The sequence below is a fragment of the Carcharodon carcharias genome, chromosome 13, assembly GCF_017639515.1.
Source record: "Carcharodon carcharias isolate sCarCar2 chromosome 13, sCarCar2.pri, whole genome shotgun sequence".
NCBI lineage: Eukaryota > Metazoa > Chordata > Chondrichthyes > Lamniformes > Lamnidae > Carcharodon > Carcharodon carcharias.
This window is the reverse complement of record NC_054479.1, coordinates 71,160,660-71,180,121: the sequence shown is the minus strand read 5'-3', so window position 1 is coordinate 71,180,121 and position 19,462 is coordinate 71,160,660. Positions and strand designations below refer to the sequence as shown.

Sequence of the window (19,462 nt, the reverse complement as noted above, 5' to 3'; positions counted from 1 at the left end):
ATGTCCGACCATACCATCCTATCCCAACAGCTTTCTTCCTGCTTATATTTCACCTCATTTCTATATTTCCTTAGTTCTGGTGAAGAGTCATACGGACTCGAAACATTAACTGTATTCCTCTCCGCAGATGCTGTCAGACCTGCTGAGTTTTTCCAGCTATTTTTGTTTTTGTTTCAGATTTCCAGCATCTGCAGTATTTTGCTTTTAACTTTCTTCCTGTATCTAGCCCAGTAGGACTGCACTCACCAGGTTCTACACTTGCCTATCGCAATCACATCCTGTGAAATGGCCTCTCTTTCTTTCCCTTCACCATTACCACTGGAATCTCCAAGGGACTAACTTTAGCCTGTTTCTCATCAGCACGCTGCCCCTTGGCAATATCGCCTGAAGACATGGCACCAGATGTGATGTGTACACTGAGAATTATAAATTGGATGTTCTCAGTGCCTGGAGTTAATGTAGGTTCTCTTTGCGAATGCAGGGATAATGGTTGAGCAGGATTTGATGTGGGGAAGGGTACAGACAGCTGCCAATATCCATCTCTATTCCTCAAACAATCTCTTAGATGTTCCACCATCTTTATTAACCCACTCCACCTCCAACAGACTGCTTGATTAAAAGCCAGGCTTAAATGAGATGCAATTTCCTCCAGTAAAACTTTAGAAAGAATGGAGGCTCACAGTAAGCTCTGTATGCTTAGCACCAATTTCTTTCCTCATCTGCAACACTGTTTTGGGCATGACCAGCCTGTTCACAGCTTCTCAGTCCTACTTAACCCTGAACTGAATTTCCAACCCCATATCCTCTCCATCACAAAGACAATCTACTTCCATCTGGGAACGTTTTCATCTCTGTTCTTGCCTTGGCCCATCCGCTGCTCAAACCCTCAGCCATGCCTTTCTTAGCCCCTAACTTGACTATTTTAATGCTGTGCTGGCCAGCCTCTCCTTTTCCACCCTCAGTAAACTTCATCTCATTTAAAGCTGTGCTCTCTCACTGACCAATCACGTCTGTCTTCATTGGCTCTCAGTGCCTGTGGAACAATACCTGAGCAATGAGTCAGCTTCCTCAGAAAGGGTGAGAAATTAATGATTGAATGAATGACTATGGAGCATTGGCAGCTCTTTGTAGGTAATATTTTGTAGCTGAAAGATTCAAATCTTTGGCGAGCTTAGACATGCTCGTACCCAGATATATAAATTTATTCAGATTTCAGAAAGAAACGATTCTTAAAAGAAATGTTTGTGTCGGTTTGTGGTTGGCTGGGCAATGCAGTACCTGGGTGGAGTTTGTCTACTCTTTGTTGCTGCTGTGGGTGGTGCGAAGTGGGGTTCAGGCATTATTCCTCAGCAGGAAAGAAATAGGGATAGAAGAGAGAGGAATTGCCAGGTGATTTCCACTCCTTTCAGGGAGTCAGTTTTTTGCTTTCGCACCCACACTATGTTCAGGAAGGTTGGGGAGAATTAGAAAGGTGCTCCTCTGATGGTGCAGTTGATGTTGTAACTGGGTCATAGAGACCCTGGAGATCAGGTTCAGTCTGCGTTTGTGCTGATTAACCGCAGTGCATCTTGGATGGGGAGGAGGTGCATTAGTTGGTGAAAGGCAGCCAGTATCCTTATGTCCTTAAGGCAAAGCAGCATGCCATTGTAGTATGAGGGTGTTTGGCAGAGTAAGGGTTAATGTGAGGCTGGAGAACAGTACCACCCATGGTATGATATAGAGAGTCACATGATAGTAGACTGTGGAGAAGAGTTTGGAAGGAGCCATCATGGAGGCAGCACCCATGTGTGGCAGTACTTGGGATATGTATATAGTTATGGCCGGAATTTTCCAAAGTTTCCGGTCCCGCCGATGCGAACAGAGGTTTTAATGGCTCGCCAGCCCCAGCCCAGGGGACTGGAAAATTCCAGCCTTTATGTTCAACCATACAAGCTTCCAGAACTCTTAGAGAGGGAGCAAACAGCCTTTACAACAGCCAACAAGTTACCCCTACCCACCACCATTTGGACAAGGTACCAGAAGGTGCTGGTAAGTGTGGGACTGAATCCTGGTATCTTCAGGAATGGAGTGATTTCAGAACCTCGGGAAAAATACAGGCACTTACCTGGTCACATAAGACATTGTGAGGGCATGAGGGGGAGAAAATGTCCATCAGGATTGCTTGCACATGGAGCTGAATTTTACTTTGCCCCACTGGCAGGTTTGAAGGCGGTTGGGTGGGGGCAGGGGCAGGTAAAATCCTGCAGTCGGCCTTCCTGCTGTCCACCCACCCTTCCCTGACCTGTCTGAAATTTTACAGGGGTACAAGGGGGATAGCAGATGGCCCACCCACACTTGTGTCTGTTGAGGCCGTTAATGGCCTCATAAGGGCTTCATCCTGCTGGTATTTTGCCCATGGCTGAGAGAGGCCCACACCATGCAGGAAGCCTGGCAGCTTTTGCTGCGTGGGCTGGTATGGGGTTGGGGGGGAATCCTCCTCAGTGTGGGGAGTTAGGGGGGCTCCCTGGACCCAACAGAGATGTTTCCCTAAGAACATTCCCGCTTTAACCTTGCCCCCAGCCTCTTGAACCCAGCCACTTCCCCCAGCCTCCTTGCTGCGATCCCTGACCCCAGGCTTACCTGGCCTCCTCAACATAGTGGGACTGCCTGTAATCCCAGCAGTGGCCACTATGTCAGGCTGGTGCTGTTGGGACTACAGAGCAGCCAGCCATCTGATTAGCCAGCAGCTTTAAGGCGGGACTTCCTCCTGGGATAGTGGCTAAAGTCTCGCCTTAAAATAATTAACGCTGCTCTCAGTGTTCGTTTGCTGCGGGGCACCTGTCGGGGTGGTAGGTAGGCTCCAGCCCCTAACTTTTTAGCTGGGCGGTGTGGGGACTGCAGTGTCCCGTAAAATCCAGACCATTGATGCTGAAGTTAATAGATAATTGAGGTTGAATAGTATGTGGTTAGGCTTGTGTTGTTTAGTCTGGTGGTTAAAAGACAGTCATTTAGTGGCAAATCACTTCCTAATTCTGCCAACAGCTGCCCTATAACACGAGAGACTTCAAGCCAATTTAGCTCCTTTCCTCTTCATTCCTCCTTCTGCCTCCTGGTGGGGGTGTGCCTGATTTCTGCTCCGTATGTAAGCTTGCACAGCCAAGATCAGAAACTCACAACATCCCGACAGCACAATGTGCTGCACACCATTCACAGACTGCACTATCTTATCAATTTCAAGAAGTTATCTAGCAGGTGTAACTATGTGCAGCGTACACCTTACTCCCACTAACACCCAGGACCTGGAACCCGCTTCTGCAAGTAGAATATAACAAACCAGCCCGCAATAATAGAAGTGATTTGCTTCATTTTCAAAAGCATTCACCCGTGTTGTGTGTGAGAAATTCGATCACTGCATGAATACAAGTTTGATCTTAGCTTACGCATCAACTTTTCTAATTCCAATTTTGCTCCAAAGCCAATAATTTCACATAATGGATTTGGTTTCAGACTAACAATAGCTGCAGACTGTAAGACCAAGATTGCTTACTGATGGGACACTTATGTGTAATCATTATTGTGTCAGGAATAATAACCCCTACTTTTGAAACTCAAAAGTCATTAACGTAGTTAATAGTATTTTGTAGCTGGTCCTTTAAAGAAGGTTCAATGTGCCTTGATTTATGGAAAGCAGTTAAATAGGTCCATTAAAACAGACTAAACCTTTTACTGAACAACTAACCTTGCACTATGTGGCAGGCAGGAAACCTCAGCAGTTGTCTTTGCTGCTACTCCACATGATAACTGTTCAAGAATCTTTATACCCAAATGCCTACCATATATAACTGTGATATTTTTATCCCTTCTGTACATTTTGATCAGCTGGAAAGGCATTGCAGTTGTGTAAAAAGAAAAGAAACCCGTTTCTGCTGAAACTGCTAGAAGTATAGGAGTAATGTTTGCATTGAGCAGGGATAGAATATCAGCAGATTCTGTACAGGGGTCATCTGTTATACACCCTGCCCAAATTTCTACTTGTGTCATTCCATCAACAGCAAGCAACAGCCGTGCTTGCCTTACCATCCATCCCAACATGGCATTGCTGCATGTCATATCAACCTCAGAGTTTTGGTGATTTGATGAGAAAGAATTGCAAGAGGCGAAAAAATGATGGCCAACCAGTCAGCGCGAGAGCACCGATGCCAGTCGGCACCAACTGTGTCCTAGGTTAAAGAAAGCACCAGAGTATACAGATTCTGGACTGAAACCTGCTTCACAAAGCAAGGAGCCATTGATACTGGTTAGGTGCCATGTGGCAAATAATCTCAGACAAGGATTGTGGCTACTTCCAAATGGTCATCTCCAGTTTCCCATTGGTATTGGCTTGTGTTCTGCACAAAACAAGCCTCAACTCTTCAGTTGCACCAAAGTAAAACAGAAGATTTTACCCCCATCTTCAAAAATCTTCTCAAAAATGACTTTTCAACTCCTAATAATAACTGGGAGCAAGAGTAGGCCATGTGATCCCTCAAGCCTGCTCTTCCATTCAATAAGACCTGATTGTGGTCTTAACTCCACTTTCCTGCCTGTCCCCCATAACCCTTGACTCCCTTATTGATCGAAAATCTATCTGTCTCAGCCTTGAATAAATCCAGTGACCCAGCCTCCACAGCTCCCTAGGGTGGAGAATTCAAACACTAATGATCCTCTGAGAAAAGAAATTTCATCTCATCTCCGTCTTGAGTGCGAGACCTCTTATTTTGAAACTGTGCCCTCTATTTCTAGCTTCCCCCACAAGAGGGAGCATCCTCCCAGCATCTACCCTGTCAAATCCCCTCAGAATCTTGTATGATTCAATAAGATCACCCTTCATCCTTCTAAACTCCAATGTGCATAGGCCCAACCTGCTCAACCTTTCCCATAAAACAACCATTTCACTCCAAGAATCAGCCTGGTAAACCTTCTCTGAACAGCCTCCAATGAATGAGTTAAAAGCAAAAAACTGCGGATGCTGGAAATTCAAAACAAAAACAAAAATACCTGGAAAAACTCAGCAGGTCTAGCAGCATCTGCGGAGAGGAGCACAGTTAACCTTTCATTTGGGCCCTTATCAAATGCCTTTTGGAAATCTAAATACACAACATCCACTGGTTCCCCTTTTTCCACCCAGTTTGTTACAACATCAAAGAACACTAATAAATTTTTCAAATACGATTTCCCTTTCACAAAATTATATTAACTCAGCTTGATTGTATTGTGATTTTCTAAATGTTCTGCTACTACATCCTTAAAAATGGATTCCAGCAATTTCCCTATGAGTCCGAATGACCCTTCAACAGAACTAAATAAAAATAGAAAACAGGTGAAATATAAACTGGTTTAAGGGGGGGTGGGACAAGTCGAGCTGGATAAAGGGCCAGTGATAGGTAGAGATAACCAAAAGATGTCACAGACAAAAAGACAAAGAGGTGTTGAAGGTGGTGATATTATCTAAGGAATGTGCTAATTAAGGGTAGAAAGCAGGCCAAGCAAGGTACAGATAGCCCTAGTGGGGGTGGCGTGGGGTGAAGGATTCGAAAAAGGCTAAAAGGGAGAGATAAAACAATGGATAGAAATACATTTAAAAATAATGGAAATAGGTGGGAAAAGAAAAATCTATATAAATTATTAGAAAAAAATGGGGGGGGGAATCGGAAAGGGGGTGGGGATGGAGGAGAGAGTTCATGATCTAAAATTGTTGAACTCAATATTCAGACCGGAAGGCTGTAAAGTGCCCAGTTGGAAGATGAGGTGCTGTTCCTCCAGTTTGCGTTGAGCTTCACTGGAACAACGCAGCAGGCCAAGGACGGACATGTGGGCATGAGAGCAGGGTGGAGTGTTGAAATGGCAAGCGACAGGGAGGTCTTGGTCATGCTTGCGGATAGACCGAAGGTGTTCCAATGAATGGGTATCCTTCTTTAAATAAAGAATAAATACTGCACAAAATACTCATGATGTGGTCTCATTGATGCCCTGTAAAGTTGTAGCAAGACTTCCCTACTTTTATTTTCCATTTCCCTTGCAATTAAGGCCAATGTCCCATTTGCCTTCCTAATTACTTGCTTTAACAACATTCATGTACAGAATTCCTCTGTACCATAGCATTCTGCAATCTCTCTCCATTTCAATAATATTCTGTTTTTCTATTCTCCCTGCCAAAGTGGATATCCTCACACTTTTCCCACATTATACTTCATCTGCCAAATTTTTGCCAACTCACTAAACATGTTTACATCCCTTTGAGACTCTGTCCCTCACAACTTGCTTTCCTACCTGTCTTTGTATACTCAGCAAATTTGGCTACACTACAGTCGGCCCCTTCATCCCAGTCATTGATATAGATTGTAAAAAGTTGGGGCTCCAGCATTGAGCCCTGTGGCATTCCACTAGTTACAGTTGACCTACCTGAAAATGATCCGTTTATCCCTACTCTTTCCTTCCTGTTAGCTAACTAATCCTCTATCCATGCTACTATGTTACCTTCAATACCACGAGCTATTATCTTATGTAGTAACCTTTTATTTGGCCCCTTATCAAATGCCTTTTGGAAATCTAAATACACAACATCCACTGGTTCCCCTTTTTCCACCCAGCTTGTTACATCATCAAAGAACACTAATAAATTTTTCAAACACGATTTCCCTTTCACAAAACTATATTAACTCGGCTTGATTGTATTGTGATTTTCCAAATGTTCTGCTACTACATCCTTAAAAATGGATTCCAGCAATTTTCCTATGAGAAATGTTAAGCTAACTGGCCTGTAGTTAGTTACCTGCTTTCTGTCTCTCTCCTTTCATGAATAGAGGTATTACATTTGCAGTTTTCCTACTTGCTAGAACCTTTCCAGAATCTAGAGAACTTTGGAAGATTACAACCAATGCATCCACTATCTATGCAGCCACCTCCCTTGAGATCCTAGGTTGCAGGCCATCAGGTCGAGGGGACTTGTCAGCATTGTGCAGACAGATACAAAATACTTGTTTGAAGCCTTCGTCATTTCCTGTTTTTCCATTGTAATTCCCCAGTCTCACCCCCTAAGAGGAAATGTTTACTTTAGCTATTCTCTTTTTTATATGCTGTAGAAGCTCTTGCTGCCTTTATATTTCCTGTTAGTTTACTTTCATATTCTAACTTCTTCCTCCGTTTTTTTTCAGTCATCCTTTGCTGGTTTCTAAAATTTTCACAATCTGCTGTCCTATCACTATTCTTCGTAGCATTATACGCCTGGTCTTCCTTAAATTCCTTAGTTAGCCATGGAAAGCGAATCCTTCTCATGGAGCCATTCTTTCTCATTGGAAAATATGTTTGTTGAGAGTTTTGAAATATCTACTTAAATGTCTGCCACTGCTTATCTACCATCTTACCTTTTAACCTATTTTCACCATCCACTTTAGCCAACTCTGTCTTCTTACTTTGTTACTGTCTATATTTAAGTTTAGGACACTAGTCTCAGACCCAGGGTTCTCACACACAACTAAATGTAAAATTCCATCATCTTATGATGACTCTTGCCTAGAGGATCTTTTACTACAAGGTCATTAAATATGTTTCATTATATATTACCAGGTATAAAATGCCCTGTTCCCTGGCTGGTTCCAGAAGGTATTGTTCTGAGAATCTGACCCTAATACACTCTATAAACTCACCCTCAAGGCTACCTTTGCCAATTTGATTTGTCCAATCTATATGAAGATTAAAATTGTCCATGCTATAGCAGTTTCTTCCTTACAAGCCCCCCATTATTTCATGATATATTATCTGTTCTACGGTGTAGCTATTGTTACAGACAAGGGAGGAGAGATAAACTGCAACCCTCAATTCTCTTCCCTTCTGTCTGTAATCAGTGTGGTTATTTTTGAAAAGGTACAGGTGCTTCTAAACCCTGTTAGTGTGTGGTTAGTTTAAAAAGTACCAGCAGCAGACTTACATGGGATTACGCAAGGAAGATTATGTATTTACACACTCACCCCAAAAGATCCACGTTATGTCAATCATTCACCACACACTCTAGAAAGTTACAATTAAAGAAGATTGTGCACTTCTACAAGTATTAAACCAAAAGAATAGTTAACAATTCACATGCCTATGAGAACTCAGTGAAGAAGGAAGCTTCTTCCCATTCTTGAATTGTAGTTTAGATAAGTTCAGATAGCTGGGTTCAGATATTAGGATTTTTTTTTTAATTATTTCATGGGATGTTGGCGTCACTGGCTAGGTCAGCATTTTGTGCCCATCCCTAATTACCGCAACCCGCCCTCTTGAACAGCTGCAGCCCATATGATGTAGGTACACATGTTAGGCAGATAGTTCCAGGATGTTGACCCAGCGACACTGCAGGAGCGCCGACGTAGTTCCGAATCAGGATGATGTGACTTAGAGGAGAGCTTGCAGATGTTGGTGTTCCGATGGATCTGCTGCCCTTGTCCTTCTGGGTAGTAGAGGTCGCAGGTTTGGAAAGTGGGAGGGGGACGATCCAGTGGTCGTGTTCCATGTAGGTACCAATGACATGGGCAGAATGAGGGAGGAGGCTCTGCATCGTCATATGAGGAGCTAGGTACCAAATTAAGAAGCAGAGCCTCAAAGGTAATAATTTCTGCAAATTGGCCTAGGGCAAATAAGATTAGAGAAATGAATGTGTGGCTCAAAGACTGGTGAGGGAGGAGTGAGTTCCGGTTCATGGGGCACTGACACCAGTATTGGGGAAAATGGGATCTGTACCATTGGGATGGTCTACACCTGAACCATGCTGGGGCTGGTGTCCTTGCGAGTTGCATAACTAGGGAAGTAGCATTTTAAACTGAATGGGGGGGGGGGGGGGAGCAAGGGATCAAATTTAGGAAGATATGGTAACCAAAAAGTAGAGACAAGGCGAGAGAGGCAGGTATTAATATGGGAAATGATAACCAGATTGTGACAGGAAGAGACAAAGAGTACAAATTTAAGAGTAAATCAGCAGATAAGGCTAGATGCTACAAAACTAATATAAGGACAAAACTAAAGGCTCTGTATCAAAACACACGTAGCATTCGAAACAAAACAGATGAACTGATAGCGCAAATAGAAATAAATAAGTACAATCTGATGGCCATTACAGAGACATGGCTACAGGATGACATAGATTGGAACCTGAATATTGAAAGGTATGTGACATTTAGGAAGGACAGGAAGTCAGGGAAAGGTGGAGGGGTGGCTCTGTTAATTAATGATGGTATTAGCACAATGGAGCGGGATGACCTAAGTTCAGGAAACCAGGATGTAGAAGTGGTTTAGCTTGAGATGAGGAATGATGAAGGCAAGAAGTCACTTGTGGGAGTGGTGTACAGGCCTCCTAATTGTAACTACACAGTAGGACAGAGCATAAAAGAAGAGATAATGGGAGTTTATCAGAAAGGTACAGCAATAATAATGAGGCATTTTAGTCTACATATTGACTGGAAAAATCAGATGGGCAAAGATGGCATAGATGAGGAGTTCATGGGATAGTTTCTTAGAACAACACATTTTGGAGCCAACCAGGGAGCAGGCTATACTAGATCTGGCATTGAGCAAGGAGATAGGATTAATTGATAACCTCCTAGTGAAGGCACCCCTAGGTAGCAGCGATCATAATATGATTAAATTTTACAAAGAACAAAGAAAAGTACAGCACAGGAACAGGCCCTTCGGCCCTCCAAGCCTGCACCGATCATATTGCCCGTCAACTAAAACATTTTTACATTCATTTTGAGGGGGAAACGAGTGCATCCAAGACTACTATTTTAAATAAGAGGAATTATGAGGGCATGAAGGCAGAGCTATCTAAAGTGAACTGGCAATTGAGGTAGAGGGATATGTCAATCGAGGTTCAGTGGCAGACATTTAAAAGGATATTTCAGAATACACAGAATATATATGAACATATGAACAATGAGCAGGAGTAGGCCATTCTGTCATTTAATAAAATCATGGCTAACCTGATAGTAACCTGAAGTCTGCATTCCACCTACCCTCAATAACCTATCACCCCCTTGCTTACCAAGAATTTATTCACCTCTGCCTTAAAAATATTCAAAGACTCTACTTCCACCACCTTTTCAAGAAGAGAGTCCTAAAGACTCAACCCTCTGAGTAAAAATTTCACCTCATCTCAGTTTTAAATGGGTGACTCCTTATTTTTAAACAGTGATCCCCAGTTTTAGAATTTTCACAAGAGGAAACATCCTCTCCACATCCACCCTGTCAAGACCCTTCAGGATCTTATATGTTTCAATCAAGTCGCCTCTTACTCTTCTAAACTCCAGCGAATGCAAGCCTAGCCTGTCCAACCTTTCCTCATAAGATAACCCACGCATTCCCCAATGCATTTACACCCTTCTTTAAATAAGATGACCCGTACCTTACATAGTATTCTAGATGTGGCCTCACCAGTGCCCTGTAGAACTGAGGCATAACTTCCCTACTTTTGTATTCCAATGAGAAAGAAAAATTCTAAGGGAAGGACCCACCATCCATGGTTAACTAAAAAAAGTTAAAGACAACTTAAAGAAAAAGCATATAATGATGCAAAGATGGGTGGCAAGAATATTGGAAAGAAGATAAAGAACAGCAAAGAATGATAAATAGATTAATAAGGAGAGAAAAATTAGGGTACAAGAGAAAGTTAGCTAGTAATATAAAGATGGATAGGAAGAGTTTCTATAGGCATTTAAATAAGAAAAGAGTTAACAAAATGAGCGTTGGTCCTATAGAAAATACATCTGGGGAATTGATAAAGGAAAGTAGGGAGATGGCAGATGAATTAAACAGGTATTTTGCTTCAGTCTTCATTATAGAGGTAACCTTTTGTCCTTTATGTTTATATTATTTTCATAGCGCCTAGCCTTATCTGCTGATTTACTTAGATTTGTACTCTTTGTCCCTTCCTGTCACGATCTGTTTATCATTTTCCATATTACTACCTTTTTCTCCTGCCTTGCCTCTACTCTTTGTTGACCACATCTTCCTAAATTTGATCTCTTGCCCCCTATTCAGTTTAAAATGCTCTCTACTTGCCTAACTATGTGGCTTGTGAGGACACCAGCCCCAGCATGGTTCAGGTGTAGACCATCCCAATGGTACAGATCCCACTTTCCCAGTACTGGTGCCAGTGCCCCACAAACTGGAACCCTCTTCTCCTACACCAGTCTTTGAGCCACACATTCATTTCTCTAACCTTATTTGTCCTAGACCAATTTGCAGAAATTATTACCTTTGAGGTAACATCCCAGAAATAGCTGCAAATCAGCAAATGGGAGGGAGGAACTTGGGATAATTACAGTCACCAGTGAAGTGGTATTGAGCAAATTGTTGGAGCTGCGGGCTGACAAATCCCCCGGTCTGGATAGACTTCACCCTAAGGTCTTGAAAGAAGTAACTAGTGAGATAGTTGATGCATTGGTTTTAATTTTTCAAACTTCCCTAGATTCGGGGAAGGTTCCATTAGATTGAAAAATAGCAAATATAACTTTTATTCGTTTATTCAGAAAGGGAGGGAGACAGAAAGCAGGAAACTACAGACCAGATAGCTTAACATCTGTCATTGGGAAAATGTTAGGAGCTATTATTAAAGACGTAATAGCAGGGCACTTAGAAAAATTCAAGGCAATCAGGCAAATCATGTTTAACCAATTTATTGAAGTTCGATGTTCTTTGGATAAAGGGGAACTCGTGGATGTACTGTACTTAGATTTCCAGAAGGCATTTGATAAAGTGCCACATCAAAGGTTATTGCAGAAAATAAAAGCTCATGGTGTAGGGGGTATCATATTGGCATAGATAGAAGATTGGTTGGCTAACAGGAAACAGAGAATAGGCATAAATGGTTGTTCTGGTTGTCAAGATAAAACGAGTAGTGTGCCACAGGGATCAGTGCTGGGGCCTCATTTTTTTACATTTTATATAAATGACTTGGATGAAGGGACCAAAGGAATTTGCTGATGACACAAAGATAGGCAGGAAAGTAAATTGTGAAGAGGACGTAAAGAGGCCACAAAGTGACATAGATAGGTTATGTGAGAGGGCAAAGATCTGGCAACTGGAGTATAATGTGGGCAAATGTGAAATGGTTCATTTTGACAGGAAGAATAAAAAAGAAGCTTATTATCTAAATGATCTGAGATTCAGAGGGATCTGGGTATTCTAGTGCATGAATCACAAAAGGCAGGTATAGCAGGTAATTAGGAAAGCTAATAGAATGTTATCATTTATTGTGAGGGGAATTGAATACAAAAGTAGGGAGATTATGCTTTGGTTGTACAGGGCATTGGTGAGACCACATCTGGAGTAATGTGTACAGGACTGGTCTCTTTATTTAAAGAAAGATGTAAATGCATTAGAAGCAGTTCAGGGAAGGGTTACTAGACTAATATGAGGAATGGGCGGGTTGTCTTATGAGAAAGGGTTGGACAGGTTAGGCTTGTATCCACTGAAATTTTGAAGAGTAAGGGGTGACTTAATTGAAACCTTTAAGATCATGAGGGTGGATGTGGTGAGGATGTTTCCTCTTGTGGGAGAATCTAGAACAAGAGTCACTATTTAAAAATAAGGGGCCACTCACTTAAGACATGTTAGGAGGAAAAAAAATTTCTCTGAGGGTTTTGAGTCTTTGGAACTCTCTTCCTCAAAAGGCGGTGGAAGCCCAGTCTTGAATATTTTTAACGCAGAGCTAAGTAGATTCTTGATTAACAAGAGGGTGAAAGGTTATTGAGGGTAGGCAGGAATGTGGGGTTACATTCAGATCAGCCATGATCTTATTGAATGGCGGAGCAGGCATGAGGGGCCAAATGGCATACTCGTGCTCCTAATTAGTATGTTTGTATGGGGCTGTCAAAGGAACCTTGATGAGTTGCTGCAATGCATCTTCTAGGTGCTACACACTGCTGCCACTGTGTGTTAGTGATGGAGATATGAATGTTGAAACTTGTGGATGGGGTGCCAGCCATGTGGGCTACTTTGTCCTGGATGGTGTCAAACTTCTTGAGTGTTGCAGGAGCTGCACTCATCCAGGCAAGTGGGAAGTATTCCATCACACTCCTGACTTGTGCCTTGTGGATGGTGGGCAGGCTTTGGGAGTTAGGAGATAGGTTACCCATCGCACTATTCCTAGCCTCTGACCGGCTCTTGTAGCCACAGTATTTATATGGCTAGTCCAATTCATTTCTGGTCAATGGTAATCCCCAGGATGTTGATAGTGGGAGATTCAGCGAATGTCATTGAATGTCAAGACGCGATGTTTGGATTCTTAGGGTTAATGCAAAGAGTAGACTGTTCAGCAGGTCATTAAGTCAGGCACTCATGGCTGTTGTATCATTTTTCGTGAAAAATATCCTATTGGCTTCTCAATTCCAATTTCATCTTCTTGTGGTAATACAGTACCAATACCTTGCATCAATCGCCAACTTAAACTGCTTGGCATAATTAGGCACTGGCAAAACTGGCGTAGTAGTCAACACAGTTCTTAAACTTTTAAATGCATTCTGACACTCCTGTGGCCATTGAAACTTCCAGTTCTTTTTCAGTAGTTCAGTCAATGGAGCAACCACACTGCTAAAATTTGGTACAAACTTTGGTGAAATTCACTCATGCCCAGAAATCTCAAAACTTCTCATTTTGTTGTAGGCACTGGGAAATTCACGATGGCTTTCACTTTTACATCTCTTGGAGCCACCTTACCATGTCTAATAGTATGGCCTAGATATGTAACTTGCACATTTGCAAATTCACTCAGCCAAGTTATCTTCTTGCATTCAATCAAACAGTTCTTTCAGATGTTGTAAATGCTCCTCCCATGCTTGACTAAAAACTACCAAGTCATTAATTTCTTCTCATTCCCATAGCCTTAAGGTTCACAAACTGCAAGCCAATCAAGGAATTTTTAAAATCCCAGACAAGCCCCCAATTTTATGATGCAGCAAGTGGTATGTGCCAGGCGGATCAAATCCACAAGGGAAACTTGGTCACGCTATCACAGTGGTTTTGCAATTTGTGATTATTATGAGAAGGGTTGAGCACTGATACAGAAGTAATGAGCCACTAACACCTTTAGAGATTTTAGAGATTTTAAAAATTAAATTAAAACATTTAATAACAAAAGAAAATAATTCAAACACATATACATAAGATTACAGTTACTTGATATTATAACAAATCCCAAAATTCTTAATTAGCATGACTCCCACAACACACCCCCTTTAAAGCAACAGTCCAAAATAGATTTTAAATTTAAAATAATCAATCCAGCAAGGTTACGCTCGCCCAACACCATCTCAATGTTACGCCCGCCCATGGATGTAAAATTCTGCTCCAGGTCTCTTCTGAGTTTTGAGATAAAAGGATTTCAGTATCAGAGGATCAGTTTCAGTCACATAGTCAATGGCCATTGATATACAGTAGAAGGTAGATGGTGATCTTTCACACTTAACTTGTGGTTAACAGGTCTGGTCAGCTTTTCTTTGTTACATTGCAAACCTGGAGACTCAAGAGTCTAGGAGTCCGTTGAGTGTGTTTTGGAGTAATATCAGACGTGAATTCCGCAGAGGAGTGCTGTCTAGGCATGCCCATTCAAGGGGGTGAGCCCCACCCATTATGATTCAATTCAGCACTTACCGGAAGCTAGATAGTCTGTGTTGAAATTACAGAGGTCACCTGACCCCCTTGGCAGCTGTCTTAACATGGATAGAAGATTGGCTGTCTGCCAGGAGGCAGAGAGTGGGGATAAGGGGGTCCTTCTCAGGATGGCGGCCGCTGATTAGTGGAGTTCCGCAGGGGTCAGTGTTGGGAACCACAACTTTTCACTTTATACATTAATGATCTAGATGAAGGAACTAAGGGCATCCTGGCTAAGTTTGCAGATGATACAAAGATAGGTGGAGGGACAGGTAGTATTGAGGAGGTGGGGAGGCTGCAGAAGGATTTGGACAGGTTAGGAGAATGGGCAAGGAAGTGGCAGATGGAATACAACGTGGGGAAGTGTGAGGTCATGCACTTTGGAAGGAAGAATAGGGGCATAAACTATCTTCTAAGTGGGGAGAGAATTCCGAAATCTGGAGTGCAAAGGGACTTGGGAGTCCTAGTCCAGGATTCTCTTAAGGTTAACTTGCAGGTTGAGTCGGTGTTTAGGAAGGCAAATGCAAAGTTGGCATTTATTTCGAGAGGACTGGAATATAAAAGCAGGGATGTGCTGCTGAGGCTTTATAAGGCTCTGGTCAGACCACATTTAGAATATTGTGAGCAATTTTGGGCCCCGTATCTCAGGAAGGATGTGCTGGCCCTGGAGAGGATCCAGAGGAGGTTCACAGGAACGATCCCAGGAATGAAAGGCTTAACATATGAGGAACGTTTGAGGACTCTGGATCTATACTCGATGGAGCTTAGAAGGATGAAGGGGGATCTGATTGAAACTTACAGAGTACTGAAAGGCCTGAAGAGAGTGGACATGGGGAAGATGACTAGGAGAGACTAGGACCCGAGGGCACAGCCTCAGAGTAAAGGGAAGACCTTTTAGAACAGAGATGAGGGGAAACTTCTTTAGACAGAGAGTGGAGAATCTATGGAATTCATTGCCACAGAAGGCTGTGGAGGCCAGGTCATTGAGTATCTTTAAGACCGAGATAGATAGGTTCTTGATTGGTAAGGGGATCAGGGATTACGGGGAGAAGGCTGGAGAATGGGGTTGAGAAACTTATCAGCCATGATTGAATGGCAGAGCAGACTCGATGGGCCGAATGGCCTAATTTCTGCTCCTATGTCTTATGATCTTATCTTTAAATAAGTAAAGGTAGTTCCAGAAGTTTCCATACGAGCATAGTCCATGTTTAAATTATGAATATGGCATGCCTTTTGCTGGGACTGTGATTACTGTCAGGGGGCCTATAAACTAATCCCACCCCCACCACTGACTTCTTCCCTTTGCTATTTCTTATCCCCAACCAAACTGATTCTACATCTTGATCTCCTGAACCAAGATAATTTCTCACTACTGTACTGATCTCATCCTTCATTAAAAGAGCTATCCCACCTCCTTTTCCATTCTTCCTATCCTTCCAAAATGTTAAACACGCTTGAATATTCAGTTCCCAATCTTGGTCACTTTGCAACCATGCCATTGTAATGGGTAACAGATCATACACATTTATCTCAATTTTTGCCATCAATTCATCCATGTTGTTACAAATGCTGCCTGCATTTGTAAAGATGCAGATAAAGAGCGTTTATTTCTGTTCCTTTACTATTTTTCCTTACTCTGGCCTTATTTGCTGGTACACTCTTGTGTTTGCATGCTCTCTCCCTTCCTGTCACACTCTGGTTATCATTACCCACATTGTTACCCTGCATTATTGTCATCCTTTCTCGTTAATTTTCTAAATCTCCCTTCATGCAAATCCACCCTAGTTTGAAGTCCTCTCTACAGCCCTAGTTATATAATTCACCAGGACCCAGTTCAGGTGTAGACCATCCGAGTGGTACAGCTCCCACTTTCCCCAGTGCTGGTGCCAGTTCCCCATGAATCAAAATCCATTTCCCCCACAACAATCTTTGAGCCACATATTCAACTCTCATCTTTTTTACCCTATGCCAATTTGCTTGTAGCTCAGATAACAATCCAGAGATTATTACCTTTGTGATTCTGCTTTTTAATTTCGCTCCTAGCTGCTCATACTCCCTCAGCAGAACCTCTTCCTTAGCTCTTCCTATGTCGTTAGGACCCACGTGGACCACAATAACCAGATTGTTTCCCTCCCATTCCAAGCTCCCTTTCAGCCCAGTACAGATGTCCTTAAACCCAGCGTCAGGTAGGCAGGGACTAAGTTTTGGCTGCAGAGAACAATATCCCTTCCCTCTAACTATACTGTCCCCTTCTTTGAGCCTCCTCCCCTAGTTCTCCTGCTGCCATTGGAGTCAGATTCCAAAACTGTGTAGTGCCTTGGAATGTTAAAGACACTATAAAATCTGTAAACTGTTAGATCTTTGGCTGTATATTATGATATAATTTCTTTCTGCCAATCTTCAGTGCGCTCACTGTTACTCCTGAAGGTGTCCAGCTGCTCTTCAGCCACTGGTCTTCAGCTAGGTTGTCAAGATCCCCGTGCTCATCACCTAAAAACAGGTTAAAACATCATCTCTTTTTTCCAGGCTGGAAGTTCCTTCATGTCAATACAGAGTGGACTGTAACGAGTTGGAATTTATGCTCTTACTGTGCCATCAAAATGCAAAATACTTATATCCTTCCTTGACTTTCCTCTTCAAACATATAAACTTACCCTTACCGGAACCCTCCCTCTCTCCTTATTAGTCTAAAGCCCTATCTGGCACCCTGTTATTCGATTCGCAAGGAAATAGGTCTATCCAATGCACAGTTCCCTCTTTCTCCAGTACTGGTGACAGTGCCTCATCAGTTGAAACTCCTACCACTCACAACGCTCTTTCAGCCACACGTTGAAACCTCTAATCTGTCTGTCGCAATGCCAATTTGCTCAGGTACTGACCCTAGTTCCTCAGACCCCCCTTCAAACCTTAATCCTAGTTCAACTCAAGTGGTTAATTCCGATGTGTACCTCCTCCTCCTCCTCCTCCTCCAGGTACCATGCCCAAAGACGGCCTTGTTGACCATGGACTTCCACTGATTAAGCTTGACAAAGTTCTGCTGTGGTTAGCCATCACCTTCTGCAGCATGGCTGACCAGCAAACTGGCCAGTTTCTTCCTGCCTGCCATCAGGCATATTGGAATCAACCTGTTTGCCCACATTATCAACACAGCTTCCATGGCCATCAAGTCCTGAAGTGGGATTTGAACCCAGAGCCTCTGGCCCAGAAGGACCTGTACCACTGCGCCCCAAGATCCTAAGTGTGCCACAACTACTAGGATAAAAGCAAAATACTGCAGATGCTGGAAATCTGAAATAAAAACAGAAATGCTGGATAAACTCAGCAGGTCTGGCAGCATCTGTGGAGAGAGGAACAGAGTTAACCTTTCAAGTCCGTATAACTCTTCTTCAGAACTAATTAATCTATCTGGTTTAAGTTCTTAATTTAATGAAATATTACATATAGTCCCTAGTTTTTAATTTAAATCACTCCCTACATCTAGAGAGCAATAAAATGTATTACCCACCAACCAATCACCAATCTGTTGTCCTAGGAATCACCAGCTGTATGATCTATTCTGGAAAACCTCACGCTTTTTCATAAACCCAGTTTAATTATCCTCATTCTTTTTCTTTGGTTTGCTTCATGCCCGAAGCTGGTTTAATCATTCTGCAGCTGAATGTAGATCCTAACATTTCCAACAAGATGTCACAGTGCATCAGCAACATAACAGCTAAGAACAGAATGAAGCAGTTGGGGGAAGCTTCTGAACGGTTGCTGTTCTGAGGCAACACTGATAAGGTTGGTGAGTCACAACAATGTTATCAGGAAATATGAAGATACAGAAAGTAGCAGGCAGGACAGAAATAGCTGGTCCATCAAGCCTGCCCACAGCATAACGGCTGGAGTATCATAACTAAATATTTCTTCCTAATACCCCTACCCTTCCCCCAGTCCCACTACTCTGCACCCACCTCACACCCCCCACCTCACAGTCCCACCACTCTGCCCCCCCCACACCCCCCACCTCACAATCCCACCACTCTGCCCTCCCCACACCCCACAGCCCGCACCCCCCACCTCACAGTCCCCCCAATCTGAACCCCCACCTCACAGTCCCCACACTCTTGACCCCCCCACCTCATAGTCCTCCCACTCTGCCCTCCCCACACCCCACACCTCACAACCCCCACCTCACAATCCCCCCACTCTGACCCCCCACCTCACAGTCCCCCCACTGACCCCCCACACCCCCCACTTCACAGTCCCACCACTCTGACCCCCCACCTCACAGACCCCCACCCTAACCCCCTACCTCATAGTCCTCCCACTCTGCCCTCCCCACAACCCCCACTTCACAGTCCTAACACTCTGCCCCACCACACCCCCCCACCTCACAGTCCTCCCACTCTGCAGCCCCACAACCCCCCACCCATCAGCCCCACCACTCTGCCCTCCCCACACCCCCCACCTCACAGTCCCCCTACTCTGACCCTCCACACCCCCCACTTCACAGTTCCCCCACTCTGACCGCCCACCTCACAGTCCCCCCACCCTGACCCCCCACCTCACAGTCCTCCCACTCTGCCCTCCCCACAGCCCCCACTTTACAGTCCCACCACTCTGCCCCCTCACACCTCCACCTCACAGTCCCACCACTCTGCCCTCCCCACACCCCCACCTCACAGTCCCACCACTCTGCCCACCCCACACCCCACACCCCCACCTCACAGTCCCCCCAGTCTGACCCCCCACTTCTCAGTCCCCCTACTCTGACCCCCCACTTCTCAGTCCCACCACTCTGCCCTCCCCACACCCCCCACCTCACAGTCCCACCACTCTG

The 19,462-nt window shown here is 43.6% G+C and overlaps 2 protein-coding genes across 2 annotated transcripts in view; one reads left to right on the top strand and one right to left on the bottom strand.

Annotated features, from left to right (window-relative positions):
- The window catches only part of upb1 (ureidopropionase, beta), a 155,173-nt gene that overhangs the window by 95,568 nt on the left and 40,143 nt on the right, over positions 1–19,462 (top strand). The gene's annotated exons all lie outside the window — the stretch shown is intronic.
- The window catches only part of gucd1 (guanylyl cyclase domain containing 1), a 75,773-nt gene continuing 73,396 nt past the window's right edge, over positions 17,086–19,462 (bottom strand). The window contains exon 7 of the mRNA XM_041203552.1: positions 17,086–17,130. Within this exon, the coding sequence (XP_041059486.1) occupies positions 17,101–17,130 (30 nt within the window). The 3' untranslated portion in view covers positions 17,086–17,100. The remainder of the gene's footprint in view (positions 17,131–19,462) is intronic.